General features: G+C 43.5%; 1 protein-coding gene across 8 annotated transcripts in view; it reads left to right on the top strand.

Moving 5' to 3' along the window:
- The window catches only part of ADGRA1 (adhesion G protein-coupled receptor A1), a 676,883-nt gene that overhangs the window by 584,824 nt on the left and 72,506 nt on the right, over positions 1 to 19,553 (top strand). For all 8 annotated transcript variants that reach the window (XM_053309873.1, XM_053309870.1, XM_053309872.1 and 5 more), the window contains one exon: positions 5,146 to 5,291. In XM_053309873.1, the coding sequence (XP_053165848.1) occupies positions 5,146 to 5,291 (146 nt within the window). The remainder of the gene's footprint in view (positions 1 to 5,145; positions 5,292 to 19,553) is intronic.

Below are 19,553 nucleotides of genomic sequence, written 5' to 3'. Positions count from 1 at the left end.
AATGGGACACACCATCTGAAGGAGCTTGTTCACATCTTAGGAACCACAAACTGAGAATGGTCCAGTCTGGCTATGGGTATTTGAGCTGGGCTTGACGGGTTAGAGACTCGGCCAGCCTCAGCCAGCCTGAGACAGGACAGAGTCCGGTTTGAACCAAGGTGGTTCAGAACTCTACTGGTAAAGCGGAATTTGGTGTGGATTTCCTTTTACCAGTAAAGGGGGATGTCCTGAGGAGGCAAAAGGGAAGTAAATAGCTACTTACAAGTGCCGTCTGTGGCAGGGCAGGGGCAGCGGCTCCCTCCCATACTGGCCTCCCCTAGAGTAGGCAGGGCTGGCAGCATCCCAGTTTGGGCCTTCCTTGGCCCAGTTCAGGCCTCTGTGCATGCATGAAGACCATTTTAGTTACCGCCGTGCATGCGCAGAGGCCATTTGCATGGCCATTGCTGTGAACTCCTGAGCTGCTTCTGACAACCTGGTCCCATAGTGAACATTGAAGTCCCCCACTACCAACAGTCTGGGTGACTTCAGTGCTAGCCCTCCAACCAGGTTAGTCAGCTCAGTCAGGGATACTGTTGGGCAGTGGGGTGATTGGTAAACCAACAGTAGTCCCAATCTATCCATGGTCCCTAGGCTTAGGAGTACACATTCAATATGAGCCAATTCCCTGACCTAAGAACATAAGAACAACCCTGCTGGATCAGGCTGAAGGTCTATCTAGTCTAGCATCCTGCTTCACAAAGTGGCCCACCAGATGCTTACCTCTCACAGGCAAGAAGTAACGGCATGCCCTCTCTCTTGCTGCTGCTCCCCTGCAACTGGTGTTTAGAGGCATCTTGCCTCTGAGGCTGGAGGTGGCCTGTAGCCATTGATAGACCTGTCTCTGCCTACATCCTCTAACTTGTTCCTCCATAGAATATCCTGCTGGGAGAAGCTGGGACCAGACTGGACCAGTGTTCTCTCTAATTTTTTTCCCCATCTGTGTGTGGAATGAGTTTTGTTCTGGGCAGCAACATCAAGGCAGTGTGTGCGCACATGTATTCAGAGTGGCGCCTTCTTGATTCAACCCGAGCAGGATCTAAAATTAACTGAGCTGACATCAGAAAATGTGTGAGCGTGCACACATGCACACATCTTAGAGTGGACTGGACAGCTGGTCTCCCCCAACCACTGGTCTCCCCCTGTAATGCATACCAAGTCAGCTTCATCCACTATCAAATCATGGATGATCTTTGATTTGTTTTGGACCCCCCTGGCATAACAAAGTAGCAAGGTGAGGCTCTGTGAGTGATTGACACTGCTCCCCAAGGTCAAAGTCCTGATTGGCCAGTTGGAAGTGGAAGCAGCTATTAAAAGCTATAAACCACTGGTTTCCCTTCCCCTGAAATGGTCTGCTGACCTACTAAGGCCATGTCTTCGTCAATTCCCCACCACCACTGCAATAGTCACCGCAGTCACCTCATCTTGCATCTCTGGACAACCCAAGACACATACCTGTACCAGGCCCAACCTATAGTTGGGCAACAATACACTGCAGCAGGTTCTGCCTAAGCCCTCAGTCCTATACCTGAAGGCCCTGACCAAAGGCTGACCCCCCTCCTTTGGTGGTCTCCAACTGGTGAGCTGCTCTGGCATTGTTCTCCTTTATACAGGCCAAAAGTTGGGTGGGGAGAACCCTCCGGATGACTTTCACTAACCCTATAAGGCAGAGTTGGCCCAGGTGCCAGATGTTAGAGCAACTTAGGAGAGCAGAACAACAGATAAGCATCCATAAGGGAGGCATGAAGAAGCCTCAGACACAGCTCAAACTACTCTCCCAGTCCAGAAGATAGATGGGAAAGGGAAGCCAGATAGAATAAATTCTTACCTCTCAGTGAGGCAGGTCTCATGATCTGTGAGACCCGCTTTTGTTAAAACTGCGGGGAGAGCAGGCTAAGCTTGCTCTCCCCGCAGACGAGTGGGCAGGGAGCCCTGGGTGGCCGGATCGGCCGCCCACACGATAGCCGGCTCTGTGATGGAGCCGGTGGGGGGAGCAGGGGCCGCATGGCCCCCGCAAGCCCCAGTATGCTCTGTGCAAGCACTCAGGGCATACTGGGGAGACCCCCGAGCCGGGCGGCGGCTTTTTGCCTCCTGGCCGGGGGTCTACTCGTGAGTAGGCGTGGCACGAAGCCGCACCGCGACTACTCACGAGCCTAAAAAGCAGGTTTGCTGGAGCACTCGCTTCGCAAACCTGCTTTTTAGAAGGGGTTCTCGAGCGAGTAACCCGCTCAAGAACCACCGGGCTCGGCTGCAAGCCCGGTGGTTCTTACAACCAACAAGAATCGGGCTAGGCTCTCCTAGCCCGATTTTTGTTGGTCGTGAGAATCGCCCCAGTGTCTTCTTCAGGTTGCTTTCTGGCCTGCCCCTCTTTTATAAGGGCCAAAAGTTGGGGGGCGGACCCACTGAGTGACTCTTGCTTTAGGTAGCTGTTGTTTAATATTTGTGTACTCCATGTCGTCATGGATTGTCCTCTTCTTCCCAACTATCATAACTTTGTTCCCACTTTCCACAGTGGAAAGCATTCTTGTGCCTGCACTGGGAGTCAAGGTAGTTTGATTTAAAATAAGGCATTTTAAATTCCCAAGGGTGGGGGAAAACAAATTTTAATAGTTCATTTAAATCTAGTTTCTAATGCTTATATTTTCTGAAAAACCATGGATACTATTTCACTGCTATTACAATTAAAATGTATCTGTTTGCAACTAAATAAGCCCTTTATACTCCCCAGGAGCATGATTCAAGATCTCTGGTCATGCAGTTCACATGCAGTGTTTCTGAACACGCAGTGTTTCTCAACCACTGGTCCGTGGATCGGTGCTGGTCCGCGAGCATTGGGTACCAGTCCATGAGGCATCACTAATAAAACCACCACCCCAAAAAACAATTTCAGGCTGGCGGGGACCGGGAGCTCTCCAAAGCTCATTTCCAGGCAGCCCACACTGCTGGATAATGTTCATTTCACTTCCTCGAACCACGGGTGTCAGGACTGCGGAAAATGAGGGCCACATGTACAATGCTTGACCTGCCAAGTTGTACAGTTTTGTCCCTATTTTTTCATATTTTATATAGAAAACCAGGCTTCAATAATTTATGTGATAAAGATCACTATATTCTATTTTGAGAGACTAGAGGTAGTATCCAGACTAAATTAGGTATCCAGTTGAAATTAATAAGGTTTAAGTTAGTCATTATTAATTTTTCTCATTGATTTAATTGCTGCTTAGTTTGGATCCTGCCTATGCATATGCAGTTTAATACTCTTGAATTTAATGTGTATTACATTCAATTACAAACTCTTTACACAATGAAAATTTTGAAAGCAAATAAAACATATGATATTTTTAGTTTAGAAAATATCATTGATTTTTATCCACCTTCATGGAAGTAGGCAAAAAGAAGAGGCAATAAATTAATTATTATAGTCCATATACCAAGCCAGCTCTTTCAGTTGCAATGTGGAACAGAGAAAGATGTAGGATGTGTCACTCCACTTCAGTCTCTATGCCAGGCTAAACTGAATGTTAATAGTATAATGCTACAGAGGGAGGTTGCCTTTTCATTGACCCTATACATTTAATTTGCATTACATGTAGCATAATTAGCAAAACAGTAGCAGGTCTATTATCCACTTGCCAGCAAAGCTTAGCGAATCAATTCAAGTTTAATTCAAGATGCTTAAATTCAAACATGAACTGTAGCCATGAAGGGAGTAGTTTTCACAGTCATGTTTTTGAGCTGTTATAAAACCCACTATACCACAGATTGATACCCTCATGGGTACCATCCTGGGGGAACAGCATAATCTCCTGTGTCCACCAACCCCATTTTCTCTATTTGTGATGGAATGTAACACATAGTAATAAAAGAACTAGGAAATTGCAAAAGCAGAAAGGGATACTGTTTTCCAGAAAAATATCAGCATGGGATCCATCAGCATGGGATTTGTGAGAACCCTGCAAATGTGCTATGCCTATTAAAGTGGAAGACGTTTAGCTTGCAATACTATTGCTATCTTACTGACTGACATGATGAGAAAAATTATTCAGAGTAGTCCCATTCAAATTAAAAGGCAAGTTAGGCATAGCCTGTCTTGTCCTTTTAATTTGAATGGGGCTACTCTAATTTTTCTCATCATGTCAGCCACCAACAACATCACATGCACACTCAGCTGAGCCAGTCTGGTCCCATGTCAGATGAGGATATAACCTGAGAATACAACTGGCTGAGCAGTTCAAGCTATAACATTGGCACGAGGTACTCCCACACCCCTACTGCTTTGACGTCAAGAACCAAACTAGCAGGAGCACCATTTTAGGTTTCTGTTGTCGGGAAGTTTCTAACAAAGGAGGCAACATTTACAGGAGGACTTGAAGACCCACTCATGTGTATTTTCAAGATTAAGGCTGCAATCCTAAATATTCTTACTGGGGAATAAGCCCCATTGAGTTCAATAGGATTTACTTCTAAGTAAACACGTTAAGGATTGCACTACATATTACTAAACAAGCCATGCATTTCAAGAGCCCCTGTTATTTTGTTATACTTCATTATAACCAAATATATTGTTTCTCAGGAATAACTATCATATGTGGTCTGAAGCATGACTGTGGGGAGGATGCTTCCTTTCTTATCCCTAAATGGCACTCCAGAAAACTGGGAGCAGAAGTAGCGGTGCAAATTCATTTTTGTCGTCTTATTTCCCCCCCCCCCCGCAAACAACATAAGCGGTTAGTTCCTATACATTTTAAATGTGAGCACTTGGAACTCTACTTCCACTAAGCAGGGTAAAAGGTTCATGATAGCACATCATTAAGCGGAGATAACTTGCAGATTTTTAATATTCAGTTCTATAAAATGCTACTTGTTGCTGAGAAATTATCAGTTACAGGCACTAGTTTAAATCAGAGATGCTACCTGCTCTTTCCTTCACTTTCATTTCCTTGCACTGATTAGGAGGAGACAGGGAGGTTCAAAAAGATGATAATAAAGTGACCATTTTTGTTTTATTTTGCATAAACTCTAGTACGCTTTTAAATATGTACAAGAGAATGATCGTTGTAACATGCCTTATTTTGCAGGCCTCTTGTTAACTGTCACCATTTATTCCAGGTGGGCATAGTATTGCATTATTCTACACTCTCTACTATGCTGTGGATTGGAGTGACTGCAAGGAATATTTATAAGCAAGTCACAAAAAAGCCTCAGACCCCACAAAACAGTGACCAGCCTTCATACCCAAAACAGCCATTGCTCAGGTATGGACATTTTCAGTATTATTTCTGTGGTATTTGCTACACAATTAAAACCATATCTTTCAGATCAAAATGCAAACATTCTACGTGTTTCTAGAGATTATGGACATATTGTGGATTAGGTTTCTTTCAGTACTTGCAACAAATATTTAGAAGTTGTATTCAGTTAAAAATCGATGCCCTTTCTGTGTAGTGCCTAGGGCTACAGGGTGATTTCAAATCAATCTCTGTGGAAACCTGAATTTATACTTTTGGACACCTATATATAACATGTATGAAATCATGTTGTTGGAAATGACCAGAAACATGCAGTATGTACATATGAGTGTTCAGGATGAACAGACAAAACTCACAAATTTTGGTGGATCCCACTGTGGGCCATAATGCAGCTGACAAGCATTATTATTCAGACCATATGGATATCTGAAGGTGCCTTTGTTCTAATATTTTTAGAAGCTACATCGTTTTGGAATCTGCAACCTAAGTCATAGATGGTAGGTTTTCCTAGATTTCTTTTAGTGTGAGGTATGCATGTTACGTTTATTTTTCACTACAACAAATTCTGTGTGCCTTTTTCCATAATGTTTAGTGTGAGCATAACAGGCAAAGGAATGTACTTAATGTAGATTTTTGGATTATAAATATGATTATGTGTGCAATTAGCATGCTCTGAATATTTCTTTAGATTGGTGCCAGTTTCTATTATTAGTAGACACCAGAATCAGTTTCCTTTCCTTGTTGGGACACAAATCTTCCTTATGCCATTTTGCTTTTCATAAAATATGAACTTCAGACTCTCACTTACTTATAAATTACTTTATTTAGCTAACTGGAACCAGTTAAAGGCAGCAAACCTAACTCAAGCTAATGGACTGGATGGCTGATATCAGGATTCTTGGCTGTTTCAGCATAGCTGGAAAAACTGAGCTGCTGCTTTAGAATCTGGACAGAGAATCATGCAGCACAAATTATTGGGCAATTGTCTGGTGGCCATAAATGCAGGCAATTCACTCCAGAATGCCCATCACTGCATAAAAATGCTCCCCAATTTTTCCTTGAAGAAGTGAAATCTGCTTTATGACTATACAGTGAATACATTAGAAATTTATGTATGTATTTATTTTATTATTTATTCAATTTTTATATTTATTCAAAATTTATGTATTTATTAAATTTATATACTGCCTAGGATAGAAATTAAAGAAATGCTCTGCATTTCTGTGTCCAGAAAAACACATGGAAAATCTGTATTTATACCTATTGGAGCTTTGGGGTTGGGACGACATGGGGTGGTACATCCCGGCACCCCGACTCCTGGAGCTGCTGGGTGAGCCGCCGGTCATCTTGGCGGGTGATTCGCCTGCCCAGGGAAGGCACAGAGATCGTCTGTGGAGAAGGAAAGTTAAACCCACCTTCCGTGCAGAAACCCCCCCCCCCAGCTGCTCTCACTGATCATGAGGAGAGCTCCCTATTGTTACTACTCTGAAGTGGACAATATATACTATATTTTTGTGAGCTGATACTTGAGAAATGAACATAACAAAAGAGATATAATTGAAGTAATATTTTCAGCAACCTTACTAATTGAATCTAGTGAACATACAGTTTGCTGGGCTTTTGCTACCTGAAATAACCTTCTAGCTTAATAACCCCACTGCAGCATGTGAAACTGGCTACTGTTCCGTTTCCCCATGAGCTACCAAGTAAGAAGCATGATATGGGATCACACATTGAGTAACTCAGGCTTCCAATAAAAACATTGGCTGACATCCAGACTAGCACTGCACAGGTGAATTCCAGACTATCACTATGCTGTCATGTGAGCAGGAGGTGATTTTTGCCAACCTCGCCTTCCCTCTGAAGCCCACTTTATCACAAAAATATGTCTCTTCATTAAACCTTCCGTTCCCTCTTCTATTACAATTTTAAAGGCCTATAAACTACACCAGACCAGAAAATATCTTAAACAGCAAAAAAAATTGGGATCCCACCCCCACCACACAGCAACGACGACTGTGCAGTGACACACAATAAAAAAGAAGTTAAGGGAGCACTTTCTCCCTTAAACTTATTTTAGAGGGAAGCTACATTGGTGGATTTGCCACCGTGTAGCCACCAAGATCAGGCCAGTCCTGGTGGTTCACACACCCATGCAAAGCCGGGCTGGGTTTCCTTAGCCCAGTTTTGCATGCACATGTGAATAGCCTCTCAGTCTTCTTCAACGGTAGCTGTTTAATAGCTGCCTAAAATGATTCTATTATTTTCTTACTAAGGAAATTTGTAATTCCTAAAGACATTACCCCAGAAATTTCTTATATAATTCAATAAGGCTTAGGGATAACTAACTGACTTTATTAATTTCACACAGAAAATGAGCATATAATGTGGAAAACTAAACTGGCAGACATTGTGCAGTGAAATGTAGGCGGTTCTGAACTGCCTGCACTGCTGTGAAAAGCGTAAAAAAAAAAAAATCCCCACCAGTGCTTTTGAGCAAGACTTAAACTGGCATGGTTGCTCTTCTGTGACACTACTTACACTGGAAATAATGTCAGTAGAGCTGCAGAAGTGCAACCTTGCCAGTTTAAGCATTTGCGGAAGAGCGCTCATGCACAGAAGTGCCAGCAGTATTATTTTTAGGTGTTCATAGTGGTGTGGGTAGTTCAGAACTGTCTGTGTTTCACCATGCAACAAGTCAGCTATTGGCTTTAAAGCAACAGAATGCGTGAGTTTTGCCATTAGCGCCCCCCACTCCGAAGGATGGTGATGGCTTTTGCAATGTTTTCCAAATGTCAAGATCATAGTATTCAGCATTATAATCTTTATTATTTTCATTAATTCAGCCATAAATGGTTAGATAGTTGGGTTTATTTAAATTGGCTCCAACCAGTTATTTTTCCATGCACTTAGAATGTATAGCTCAGTAGTACATATTTGCATGCATCTAGAAATGTGTTAACATAATACAGAGAGGAATAATTCCTACCAAGTCTAATCGTTTTGTATACATCCAAGATTTTGTTTGATGCTACGTCTGTAAGTTTACATAGGTGGACTTCTTGTTGCATAGAACAATCAGGTTGCATGATTTTTAAAATGTCTCTGCCATAGTCTTGTCTTCTGTTTTAGTGTACATGTAGAATAGACTGGTTTCCCTGCTTCCAGATGGACATTTTTATGTTTATGCTGTAGGGCCATATGGATATTCATTGTGTTTCAATAAAAAATATAGTTGCAGACTATAAAACAATAGCCTGAATATATTTTATATACTACAGAATATATAATAACATCAGAACATCCCTGCTGGATCAGGCCCAAGGCTCATCAAGTCCAGCATTCTGTTTCACAAAATGGCCCACAGATGTCACTGGAAGCCTACAGGCAGGAGTTGAAGGCATGCCCTCTCTCCTGCTGTTAGTCCGCTGCAACTGGTACTCAGAGGCATCCTGCCTTTGAGGCTGGAGGTGGTCTATAGCCCTCTGACTAGTAGACATTGATAGACCTCTACTCCATGAAGTTATCCAAACCTCTCTTAAAGCCATCCAAGTTGTTGGCTGTCACCGCATCTTGTGGCAGAGAATTCCACAAGTTGATTATGCGTTGTGTGAAAAAATACTCCCATTTGCTGATCCTAAATTTCCCAGAAATCAATTTCATGAGATGACCCCTGGTTCTAGTGTTGTGTGAGAGGGAGAAAAATTTCTCTTTATCCACTTTCTCCATTCCATGCATAATTTTATAGACCTCTATCATGTCTCCCTGCAGTCATCTTTTTTTCTAAACTAAATAGCCCCAGGTGTTGTAGCCTTGCCTCATAAGGAAGGTGCTCTAGGCACCTGATCATCTTGGTTGCCCTCCTCTGCACCTTTTGCAGTTCTACCATGTCCTTTTTTAGATGTGGTGACCAGAATTGTACACAGTACTCCAGGTTTGGCTGCCCCATGGTTTTGTATAAGGGCATTATAATATTAGCCGTTTTATTTCCAATCCCCTTCCTAATGATCCTAGCATGTAATTGGCCTTTTTCACAGCTGCCTCACATTGAGTCGACACTTTCAATGAGCTGTCCACCACGACCCCAAGATCCCTCTCTTGGTCAGTCACTGACATCTCAGATCCCATCAACGTATACTTGAAGTTCGGGTTTTTCGTCTCAATGTGTATCACTTTACACTTGCCAACATTGAACTGGATTTGCCATTTTGTCGCCCACTCCCCTAGTTTGGAGACATCATTTTGGAGCTCCTCACAATCCGTTCTGGATTTCACTACCTGAAAGAGTTTGGTATCATCTGCAAATCTGGCCACCTCGCTGCTTACCCCTACTTCTAGATCATTTTTGAATAAATTAAAAAGCACCGGTCCCAGTACAGATCCCTGGGGGACCCCACTTCTTACTTCCCTCCATTGCAAAAACTCTCCATTTATACCTACCCTCTGTTTCATGTCCTTCAACCAGTTAGCAATTCACATATGTACTTGTCCCCTTATCCCAGGACTGCTAGGTTTCCCGAGGAGTCTTTGATGAGGAAGTTTGTGAAAGCTTTTTGGAAGTCCAGGTATACTATGTCAACTGGATTACCTTGATCCACACACTTGTTGACACTCTCAAAGAACTCCAAAAGGTTTGTGAGGCAAGATTTACCTTTGCAGAAGCTATGCTGGTTCTCTCCCAGCAGGGCCTGTTCTTCTATGTGCTTTACAATTTTTTCCTTTATTTGCCTGGAATGGACGTTAAGCTAACCGGCCTGTATTTTCCCGGATCACCCCTGGAATGGATCCCTTTTTGAAAATCTGTTTACATTTTCTACTTTCCAGTCCTCCGGTACAGAGCCTGATTGCCGGGATAAGTTATATATTTTAGCAAGGAGGTTGAGAATTTCACATTTGAATTCTTTGAGGACTCTTGGATGGATGCCATCCGGCCCTGGCGATTTGCTAGTTTTCAGTTTTTCCAGACAGTTTAGAACATCTTCTCTTGACACTGCTATCTGACTCATTTTTTTAACCTCCATTCCTGAAAAGCCTGTTTCAGGAACAGGTATATGCTCAATATCTTCTGGCATGAAGACAGATGCAAAGAACTCATTTAGCTTCTCTGCAACCTCCATATCCTCCTTAATAATCCCTTTCACTCCCTCATTGTCTAATGGTGCAACTGCCTCCCTGGCAGGTTTCCTGCATCTGAGATATTTAAAGAAGTTTTTGTTATTCCCCTTGATGGTTTTAGCTAAATGTTCCTCAAACTCTCTTTTCTTCTCCCTTATTGTCACCTTGCATTTCTTTTGTCAGAGTTTGTGTTCCTTTATGTTCTCCTCATTTGGACAGGCCTTCCAATTTCGGAAAGTAGTCTTCTTTTATGGCTTCCTTACCTGTTATCCATGCTGGCATCCTCCTGGACTTAGTGGTACCTTTCCTCCTTTTTGGTATACATTCTAACTTGGCTTCTAGTATTGTGATTTTGAGTAAACTCCATGCATTCTGGAGTGAAGTTACTCTCCTGATTTTCCCTTTCAGCTTTCTTTTCACCATACTCCTCATTTTGGAGAAGTTTCCCCTTCTGAAATTCAAAGTGTCTGTGTTAGACTTCTTTGGTGATTCTCTACCCATATGTATGCTGAATTTGATCGCACTATGGTCACTGTTCCCTAAAGGGTCGATGACACTGACATCCCACACCAGATCCTGAGTCCCACTCAGGATTAAGTCCAAGGTCACCTTTTCTCTGTTTGGTTCCAAGACCAACTGTTCTAGGGCACAGTCATTTTAGCGTATCTAGAAATTTGACCTCTTTGTCATTACCTGACTGTGAATTTACCCTGTCTATGTGTAGGTAACTGAAGTCACCCATTTTTACAGCCCTGCCTCTCCTTGAAGCCTCCCTGATTTCCTCCTGCAATTCCCAGTCACTGTCAGTGTTTTGATCTTGAGGGCGATAGCTTGTCCCCAGTATCTTTTTAAGGAAACTATTTTTCTTGAAGCAGGTAGAACTGCAGAAATATATAGCTGCCAGTATTGGTTTCAAAGCATATCTATAGTAGAAAGGCACCTGAAATATGTGTGTCATTACTGTATATACTGTATGTTTTAGTGAACAGCAAGAACAGGTCTTGGATTTCTGTTTTTATGCTTATATATTTAATAGGTTTGTATGTGCAGCAACCATAATCCTGTGAGGAGTCATAGGTTGGCTACTTTAAACCTTTAGATCATTATTTTAAAAAGACAAAAGAATAAAAAAGAGATCATATAATTCTATGTTTATAGAAAATTAAAATATGAAAATATCAGCAAAGACTTAGCTTTTGCCAACATATTACTATTGTTTCTGTATATTTGACTTATAGAAGCTGATCTTTGCAGTATAATTTTTTTCTTTTCACTAGAGATGATTATTATGAGGGCCTTGCAACATATGATTTAATCTTCTCCTTGTTAAATTATGATAATCAGAAAGGTTTCTGCGTCATAGTGCAAAGCTTTATAATGCTATAAAATTAAACAACACATATTTAAATTTTTCAGGTTATATTTTTAAAACCTATTTTCCAGTAACTGTTGATGAAATTAGCTAGTAGAAGTTGAAAATGGATCCACTCTGTTTTCTCATGTGTTTGATAGAATTCTAATTTAATGAGGATAATCTTCAAAATTTTTACTATGAAGTCTCTTCCAAGCAGACTGTACCACTTAAAGGGATGTAGCTGAACATAACAAGTGATAGCTGGGATAAGTCCTAAACATGTTGTCCCATTCCCTTGGCATATTCTTGAACTATTCAGAATATCTTTACAAAGGAGGCAGAAGTGAAACAAATTTGCTTGATTCTCTCTGAGAAGTTGTTATGGGTCCATACAGATAACAAAAGTACTCCAGGGGTTGAATTTCAACTGCTCTGTAGTTAATCCAGCCAACTGTATGGTGAGACTATGCATTCTATTAAGCATTCTTGGATTTAGATCCCTTCTGGGCTGAGAAGTGGAGTATAACTTTATGCAGAAAGGAATATTACAAGACTACAACAATGCCCCTATTTACATCTGTGAAACAGAAAATGTGAGTGAGAGTGCTCTGGAGAAAAGTCTAATAACTTAAGTAGACTCTTGCTGGATCAGGTGATTCAGGCCCAAGGCCTATCTAGTCCAACATTCTACTTTCCATAGTGGCTGACTGGATGCCTCTGGGAACAGGTGATGTCGTCAGCATGCTCCCTCACTTGCCATTGCTCCCCTGCACCTGGAAGTAGCATGTTGCCATTAAAAGACTTGTGCTCTGTCAATATCTCTAAAATAAACATCTTAAGCAATATAGATACATAGGAAACTGGCCTATACTGAGTCAGGCCATTGCTCAGTGTCACTCAGTACTGTGTGACACAGGGTCTCAGATGGTTCTACAGGGACTCAGATGGTTCTTTCTAGCCCTCGTCCTATTGAATCTGAGTTTTTCTTCTGAATGAAAAAGCAGATGCTCTATCACTGAGCTTTTGGCCCATCCTAGCTGTGACCCCCATCCCTGATAATCTGTATCAACCTGTCAAGTGGTAAAGAGGATATTATTCTCTCTGGTGCTAGTGTGTGGTAGAATAATTGCTAAAATAGTTGTTTATGGGCTCTAAGAGAAGAAGGAAAGGGCATTTTGAATGTTTGATCTAAGCTGATGAGATCTGGGAGATGTTGGGTGAAATTAATGTTGCTTTGGGAATCATACTGCCTATGGTTGTTGTGTAATTACCAAGAATGATCAGTATTCAATTATCAAAAATATTGAGTCTTGACTGATGCAAAATAAAGAGAGTCAGGCAAGACACTAACATCCCCAAAGAAAGGCATTCCTAGTTTTCACAATGCCCAATTTGGTTCAGTCACCACCACTATCATGTATGGCTTCCAACCTGAGGTTATTTTAATGCAACTGAGTTTACTGTGAGTAGTCTTTTATTTGTCACTAGTGGACATTAATTTGTCACTAGTGGACATTAAGCATTAATTTGTCACTAGTGGACATTAGTGGACATTTGTCACTAGTGGACATTAACGGGCGCTAGAAGAGTTGTGTAGAGAACAGTCTTTCTTCAAGGGCAAGGGATGTTGCAAGACTGCCCGGTGCGACCCTCCTCAACAGCAGCTCCACCACTGTGGTTCTTGCTTGGGGCTATTACTGTTGTCCCAGTCCACGCCCGCCTTCTGCGCCTGCCCATCCACGCGGCTAGCACCACTGAAAGAGAAGCAAAGGGCTGCTTCTCCCACCTTTTGGGAGCAAGGGGAGGGGTGGAAAAGCAAAGGACTGGCTGGCTGTCAATCCTCCCTCGCCTGCAGTCAGTCCGCAAAGAAGAAAGGGAAAGTATCCTCCTCCTCCAGTCAAAACAAATTGAAATGCGCCTCCTCGCTCCTAGTCCCCCGCCCAGATGCAAGAGCCCGGTTCCAGCCTAGACAAAATTCCATCCCTTTCCCGTCCGCGCATCCTCTGAGGGCAGAGCCAGTGAGCATGTGTGCCACTGGACTACACATGACCAACAGTGGAAGGCACTCAAGGCAGGAAAGGAGAACGCAGACAGTGTTGTTTTTCACGTCCCCCTTCCTTGCACCACTGCGTCCCCGCGCGCCACGCATGCGCAGAACACCCGCCAGAGACACGGACGCAGGTACCTTAGGGTTTTATTATATAGGATAGCCTGTAAACATAGCACACTTTCTCCACACAGGGAAAGCTAGTGTATCACTCTAAAGTTTAAGGCTTTATATGTTTCCAGTAATATTTCATAATGTAGAGGAGTGACTAATGTGAGCCTTAGGTTGTGGAGCAAATATCAATGGTGGATAATTAATGCAGTAATATTTGCGCATAGTTATACTTTACCATCAATACAAAAGCAAAACAGAAAATATAACTTATGTCTCTGATGTTAATTCAGATACTTCTCATCTGAGCCAAGGAACACTTTAAATAGGTCCTCTTTTGTGCAAGTAATTGTAATGTGTATTTTTAGAACATTTTGAATTGTGGTGTAATTAGCTTAATTCATTAATGAACAATGGGCATTTTAGAAATTCTTATGCATTCTCAGGCTTGCATGTTGCTTGAATAGCAAAAATTGATAAAAGGACACAGGGCATAATAGCTTCTTCTAGACACAATTCTCTGCTTTTCAGCAACCCTTATAGCATTTGAATTGAAGTTTAAAATAATTGCCAAGAAATTCAAGCCAATATGCAGAACAATCTAGCCTTTGAATGTTCGGAATAGCTGAACCAGAATATAGTCAATTAAAATTTGAACTTATAGTATTCACAAACAGCTGCTTTCATGTCCATGTTCTATATTCAGGAAAATACAATTTCATAGTATCTCATAGTAAAAGAAAAAATTAAAGAATAAGTGCCCATTATGAAGAAGGACATTTAAATACGCTGGGCAGCATCCAAACCAGTAAGCACCACTGAAATAAGTGGGAGAAGTTAGTCATGATTAACTTAAGACCCATTAATTTCAATGGCTGACACAGTCCGAAGCATAACCCGGGCAATCCTGAACCACATTGCTTCCTCTTCACCAGCCTCTCCTCAATCAGCAGAACGGGAGCGTTGCTCGAAGCAACAAAGAATTGACTATTTTTTAATCCCTCTAAAGACCCATGTTGATGTGCCCTTGCGGAATAGATTCGACCCCTTGTCTGACTAGGGATGTGCCTGGTCCGGAGCAGTCCAGACCGGCACCGAAGGGGGGCCTTTCTTTTAGGGCGGGGAGGGCTTGCTTACCCCTCCCGCCTCTTTGCCCCCTCCAGCACCCGTTTTCTACTGTGTAATTGGGGCACTGGAAGCCAGCCACACACACCCCCGTGAGCAGATTAGGGCCAAAAGTAAACTATTGCCACCATCGCCCGCCCTCCCTCCCTCCCCCCCACCCCCCCGAGTGCTCACCACATTGTTTTCCAAAAAAAGAGAGGAGCTTGCGAACAGAGCTCCTCTCTCGGCAAAGTCTTGGGCCCAACTGGGGCCTTGGGCGCGCGTGCGCGCGATAGGACGCCTGATGGAACTTCCGCCGGAGGCCTGGTCTACCCACCGGGACGATAGTTTACGGTGGCAATAGTTTACTTTTGGCCCTAATCCGCTCGCGGCGGGGGCGGCTGGTTTCCAGCGCCCCAATTACACAGTAGAATACGGGCGCTGGAGGGGGCAAAGAGGCGGGAGGGGTAAGCAAGCCCTCCCGCCCTTAAAGGAAGACCCCCCACCCGGACCTGGACCGGCCAGGTCCAAACCGGTCTGGACAGTTCGGAGGCCTTTAGAATGGCCTCCAGACCAGTTCGGACACACCCCTATATCTGACGAGGATTTATCTGCCACAGAGGAGGTTTTGGGTGAGCAAAACGAGACTAACCCCTCGTGTACTCATTCGTGTATTAACTCCCCGTGCATTAACACTGCTTCTGCCTCCCAAGGGACTCTGCATTTACCAGACCAGAATGTTTTACTCTCTCAGTTCTGCTCTCTCACAGCCGGAACTTTTAAGTTTCTGATAGAAACCACCAAAAGTTTAGAGACTAAAATTGACGACCTCTCCAAGGAGCTGTTATCTTCAAGATGTTTAAATTGTTACAGCTCCATTATAAACCCCTGTGGTGAGAGGGGAGAGCTGGCCGGAAGAGTGATAGAGTTAATAATGTTTTACCATCTCCACCTTATATCAATGAATCATTATATCAATGAAGTTATAGACTCCTGCCTAATTCCATCCACTTAATGATTGCTCCCTTGCAGTGTAATGCTAACAGGTGGACAGACAAGCCCAGAATTCTGCATTCCTTGAAGCTTTTGACAGAGTCCTCTATAGACTACAAAGAGCTGGTGCGATATGAGCAGCTACCCTGGTCCAATGGTATCCAGAGGTTAGTGCTCACTTCTAGGAATTCTGAACTCCCAGGGCTTTTGTTAAGGAGGAGAGAGTATTTGGCCAAGTTTTCCATTGTCCCTTGGAGGTGTTTCACAAATGGGAAAATAAGCACGCTAGTGAGGGCTGATGAGAGACTGTTAGACCTTCTTTCTCGAGCCTGCTCGTCCACCTGAGGCTGTTTCAATCAAAGACAGAATAAAGCTGGCGTGGAGCCCAGTATCCATGTTAGAGCTCAAGGACAAACCACTTAATCTAAGCCTCCTCCCCCTGGACACTTTTCTAACAGACGGGGAAGGGAACCTGCAGTAAAAGCTGATCCAGCTCATGCAGCTTCTGACGCTGATGGATCAGACATGGAACTGAAGCCAGCTCATGGTGACGAAGCTATAAATATGGCTAACAGACTGTTGGCACTGGCCAGTGATTTAGCTGAGTTGGAAAGACAACACCCCTCCCTGCCCCTAAGTGCAGGCAGCCAGTTCAGTCCAAAGCAGGCTGAGGCCCTGATTGAGTTAGGTGAAGCCCAGGACACCACCCAGTTAACTGTCCCCCTAGCTATGGATCCCAGTGAATCAGTCAGATCAGGTTCGGCGGACATGGGATCCATATCAGGGGATAGATAGGCTGGATTGACATCAGACCCCCATTTCGATGCAGTCTTCGAGTCGTTAGACAAGGATTGTGGTGGCTCTTGGAAGCAGGGTGCTCAAGAGCGACTAGCCCCTGTATCTGGGCCAGCAAATGGCTGCATTTACACGCAGGTCTTTACCACTGAAGTGGATACTGGACTTATGGACATTGTCCCCCCACCCGAGGCCAGCCGTGAGAGTAAGCAGAGTGTAGGTGGCAATAGAACAGTGCCACCTCAAGAGGAGAAGCGGTCAATGTCACCGAGTCCGAGGATGGAGCGTCTGTGTCCGAGGAGAGTTGCCAACACCCTTTTTAAAAATAGTTTGCCCTTTGGAGTTGGATCCCTTGTGCGCTGTCTCCTTGAGTGATGGCCCCAGGATGGGTCTTCCAGACGATGCGGAGCCACCAGCTCCCATTCCCCTGGAGAACTCTATCACTGTATCTGCCAAATGACTGCCCCAGAGGAATCCAAATGTTTTGAAGATCGCCACATGGAATGTCGCAGGCCTTAAGGCTAAGTTGGCTGATCCATCATTTACTGACTATGTTTCTAAAATAGACATTTTTATGTGCCAGGAGACTTGGATGGTGGAAGATGTGACCCTGGAGAGGTTTTATATAGATGTGGTTAAGGCATCTTTGGGGTTAGACGGGAGAGAGAGAGAAAGGGGAGACCATCTAGTGGCCTTGCAGTGTTTGTGTCAACGTCACTTAGGGCGCAGGCTAGGGAAGCTGCATCTCTGGGCTCCATTGCTATGGCCGTTTATATACAACTGGGTAATTTATCCCTTACAGTGGTCCACAAGACGCCAGAAAGCCTATGTCAACTGGATCTGGTCACATCTTGAACCATATCTTACGGAACTCCAGATTAAATTTCCCAATGCCTCTCTTCTGACTGTGGGCAATTTTAATGCCCAAATAGGGTATGATGATAAAGCATTATTTAGCAAATTCCATCTTTATCCCCCTGTTCAGCCAGCCCTTGATGGCTACCTAGTACGTGGATTTAAGGATAGGGTGGTTTCCTTTGCCAGTCTGAAGTTAGTCCAGACCATTTACGACCTAAATTTGTATATGTTAAATGGCACTAGTCCCGATGACTATCCAGCAGAATTCACCTTTTGGTCAGGTTCTAGAACTTCAACAATCGACTATATGATATGCTCCCAAGATCTGCTAGATCTGGTTGCGGGATTTGGTGCTGCTCCTAGACTTGATAGTGACCATCTTCCACTGGAGTTATACTTGTTATTACCAGATAAGATCCAGAGACATGAATATACAGCCTTAGATGCTGAGTCTCTGGAAATTATGTCCACCAGATTAAGATGGACTCTAATACAGCAAGAAAGATAGTCATTCCTCTTGAATTCTGAGTCTGCGATTACCTTAAGGAACCAAATATTGATGGGCGAGAAATCTAGGATGAGTACAGATGCCTATCAAGGGCTAATTGAGCTACTCCACCCTGCTTTGTGTGCCCAACAGGGAACTCATAAGAAGGGGGGCTCTCCCTCCTCAAGAGTCTGGTTCGATGACGAGTGTAGGAAATAGAAAAGTGTCTTGGTTAATGAATACAATAGATACCGTGACTCATCTGATCCAAAACTTGCCACTAATTTAATACACCTGAAGAGGGTATATAAAAAACTTATCAGAGCCAAGAAACTTGAGGCAGACAGAGCAGACTAGCAGCTGCTGATTTTTGCCGCCCAACAAAAAAATCATTCCTATTTCTGGCGTTTGATATCTAAGTTTATGGGAAGGGGAATAACTAGAATCGAATCTTGAATTCCAGCAGCTGTATGGGAAGATCATTTTTCTGGACTGTATGGCTCGGATGAATGCCCCCCCCCCAATGTTGGTCAACCTGGAGGAATGTCCAGTTTGGCCACTGGTCTCATGCTCTGACATAGTATCCCTGGTAAATCAGTCTAAAGCAGGCAAGGCCCCAGGGCCAGACTATATTTTGGTGGAGTGTATTAGGAACAACTTGGAGTGGTGGACCCCATTATTGGCAGCCCTCTTTTCGCACATCTATCGGACAGCTCAGATTCCCAAAGATTGGAGATGGGTGATTATAATTCCAATCTATAAGAAAGGCCAAAGGGACCAACCAGGGAACTTCCGCCCTATTAGCCTTCTAAGCTGTATAGGCAAATTATATGCCAGGCATCTTCTTGATAGATTCATGGAGTGGCTTGATAACAATCAGATCCTTGCTGTGGAACAAAATGGCTTTAGGGCCAGAAGGTCGAATATGGACTCGATGGTTGTGTTACAGCATCTGGCAGAAAAATATTCGGGGAAGGCTCCAGATGCATTATATACAGCATTTGTGGACTTAAAATTCGCATTTGATTCAGTCCCGAGAGGTAGGCTGTGGGAGAAACTTGCTGCAACATCCATAGACAGGATACTGCTTTACCTGGTACTTAAACTCCATGATGATACCTCACTAAGGGTCCGGCTTAACAACAGAGGACAGGTGACTAGGCCAATCAGCACAAGACAGGGGGCTCAGCAAGGGTGCATTTTGGCACCTATGCTTTTTAACTTTTACATTAACTCTCTAGTCACACACATGAAGAAACTGGAGTTCCATTCGCCTAAATTAGCTGACAGACATGTTAATGTTTTACTTTATGCGGATGATGCCGCACTAGTCTCAAGAACTCAAATTAGCCTTAAAAGAGTGTTATGGGCGCTGGCAGATTACTGTACCACCCAGGAGTTATC

Source organism: Hemicordylus capensis, chromosome 3, assembly GCF_027244095.1.
Source record: "Hemicordylus capensis ecotype Gifberg chromosome 3, rHemCap1.1.pri, whole genome shotgun sequence".
Taxonomy (NCBI): Eukaryota; Metazoa; Chordata; class Lepidosauria; order Squamata; family Cordylidae; genus Hemicordylus; species Hemicordylus capensis.
The sequence above is the reverse complement of the archived record's forward strand: the minus strand, read 5'-3'. Positions and strand labels throughout refer to the sequence as shown.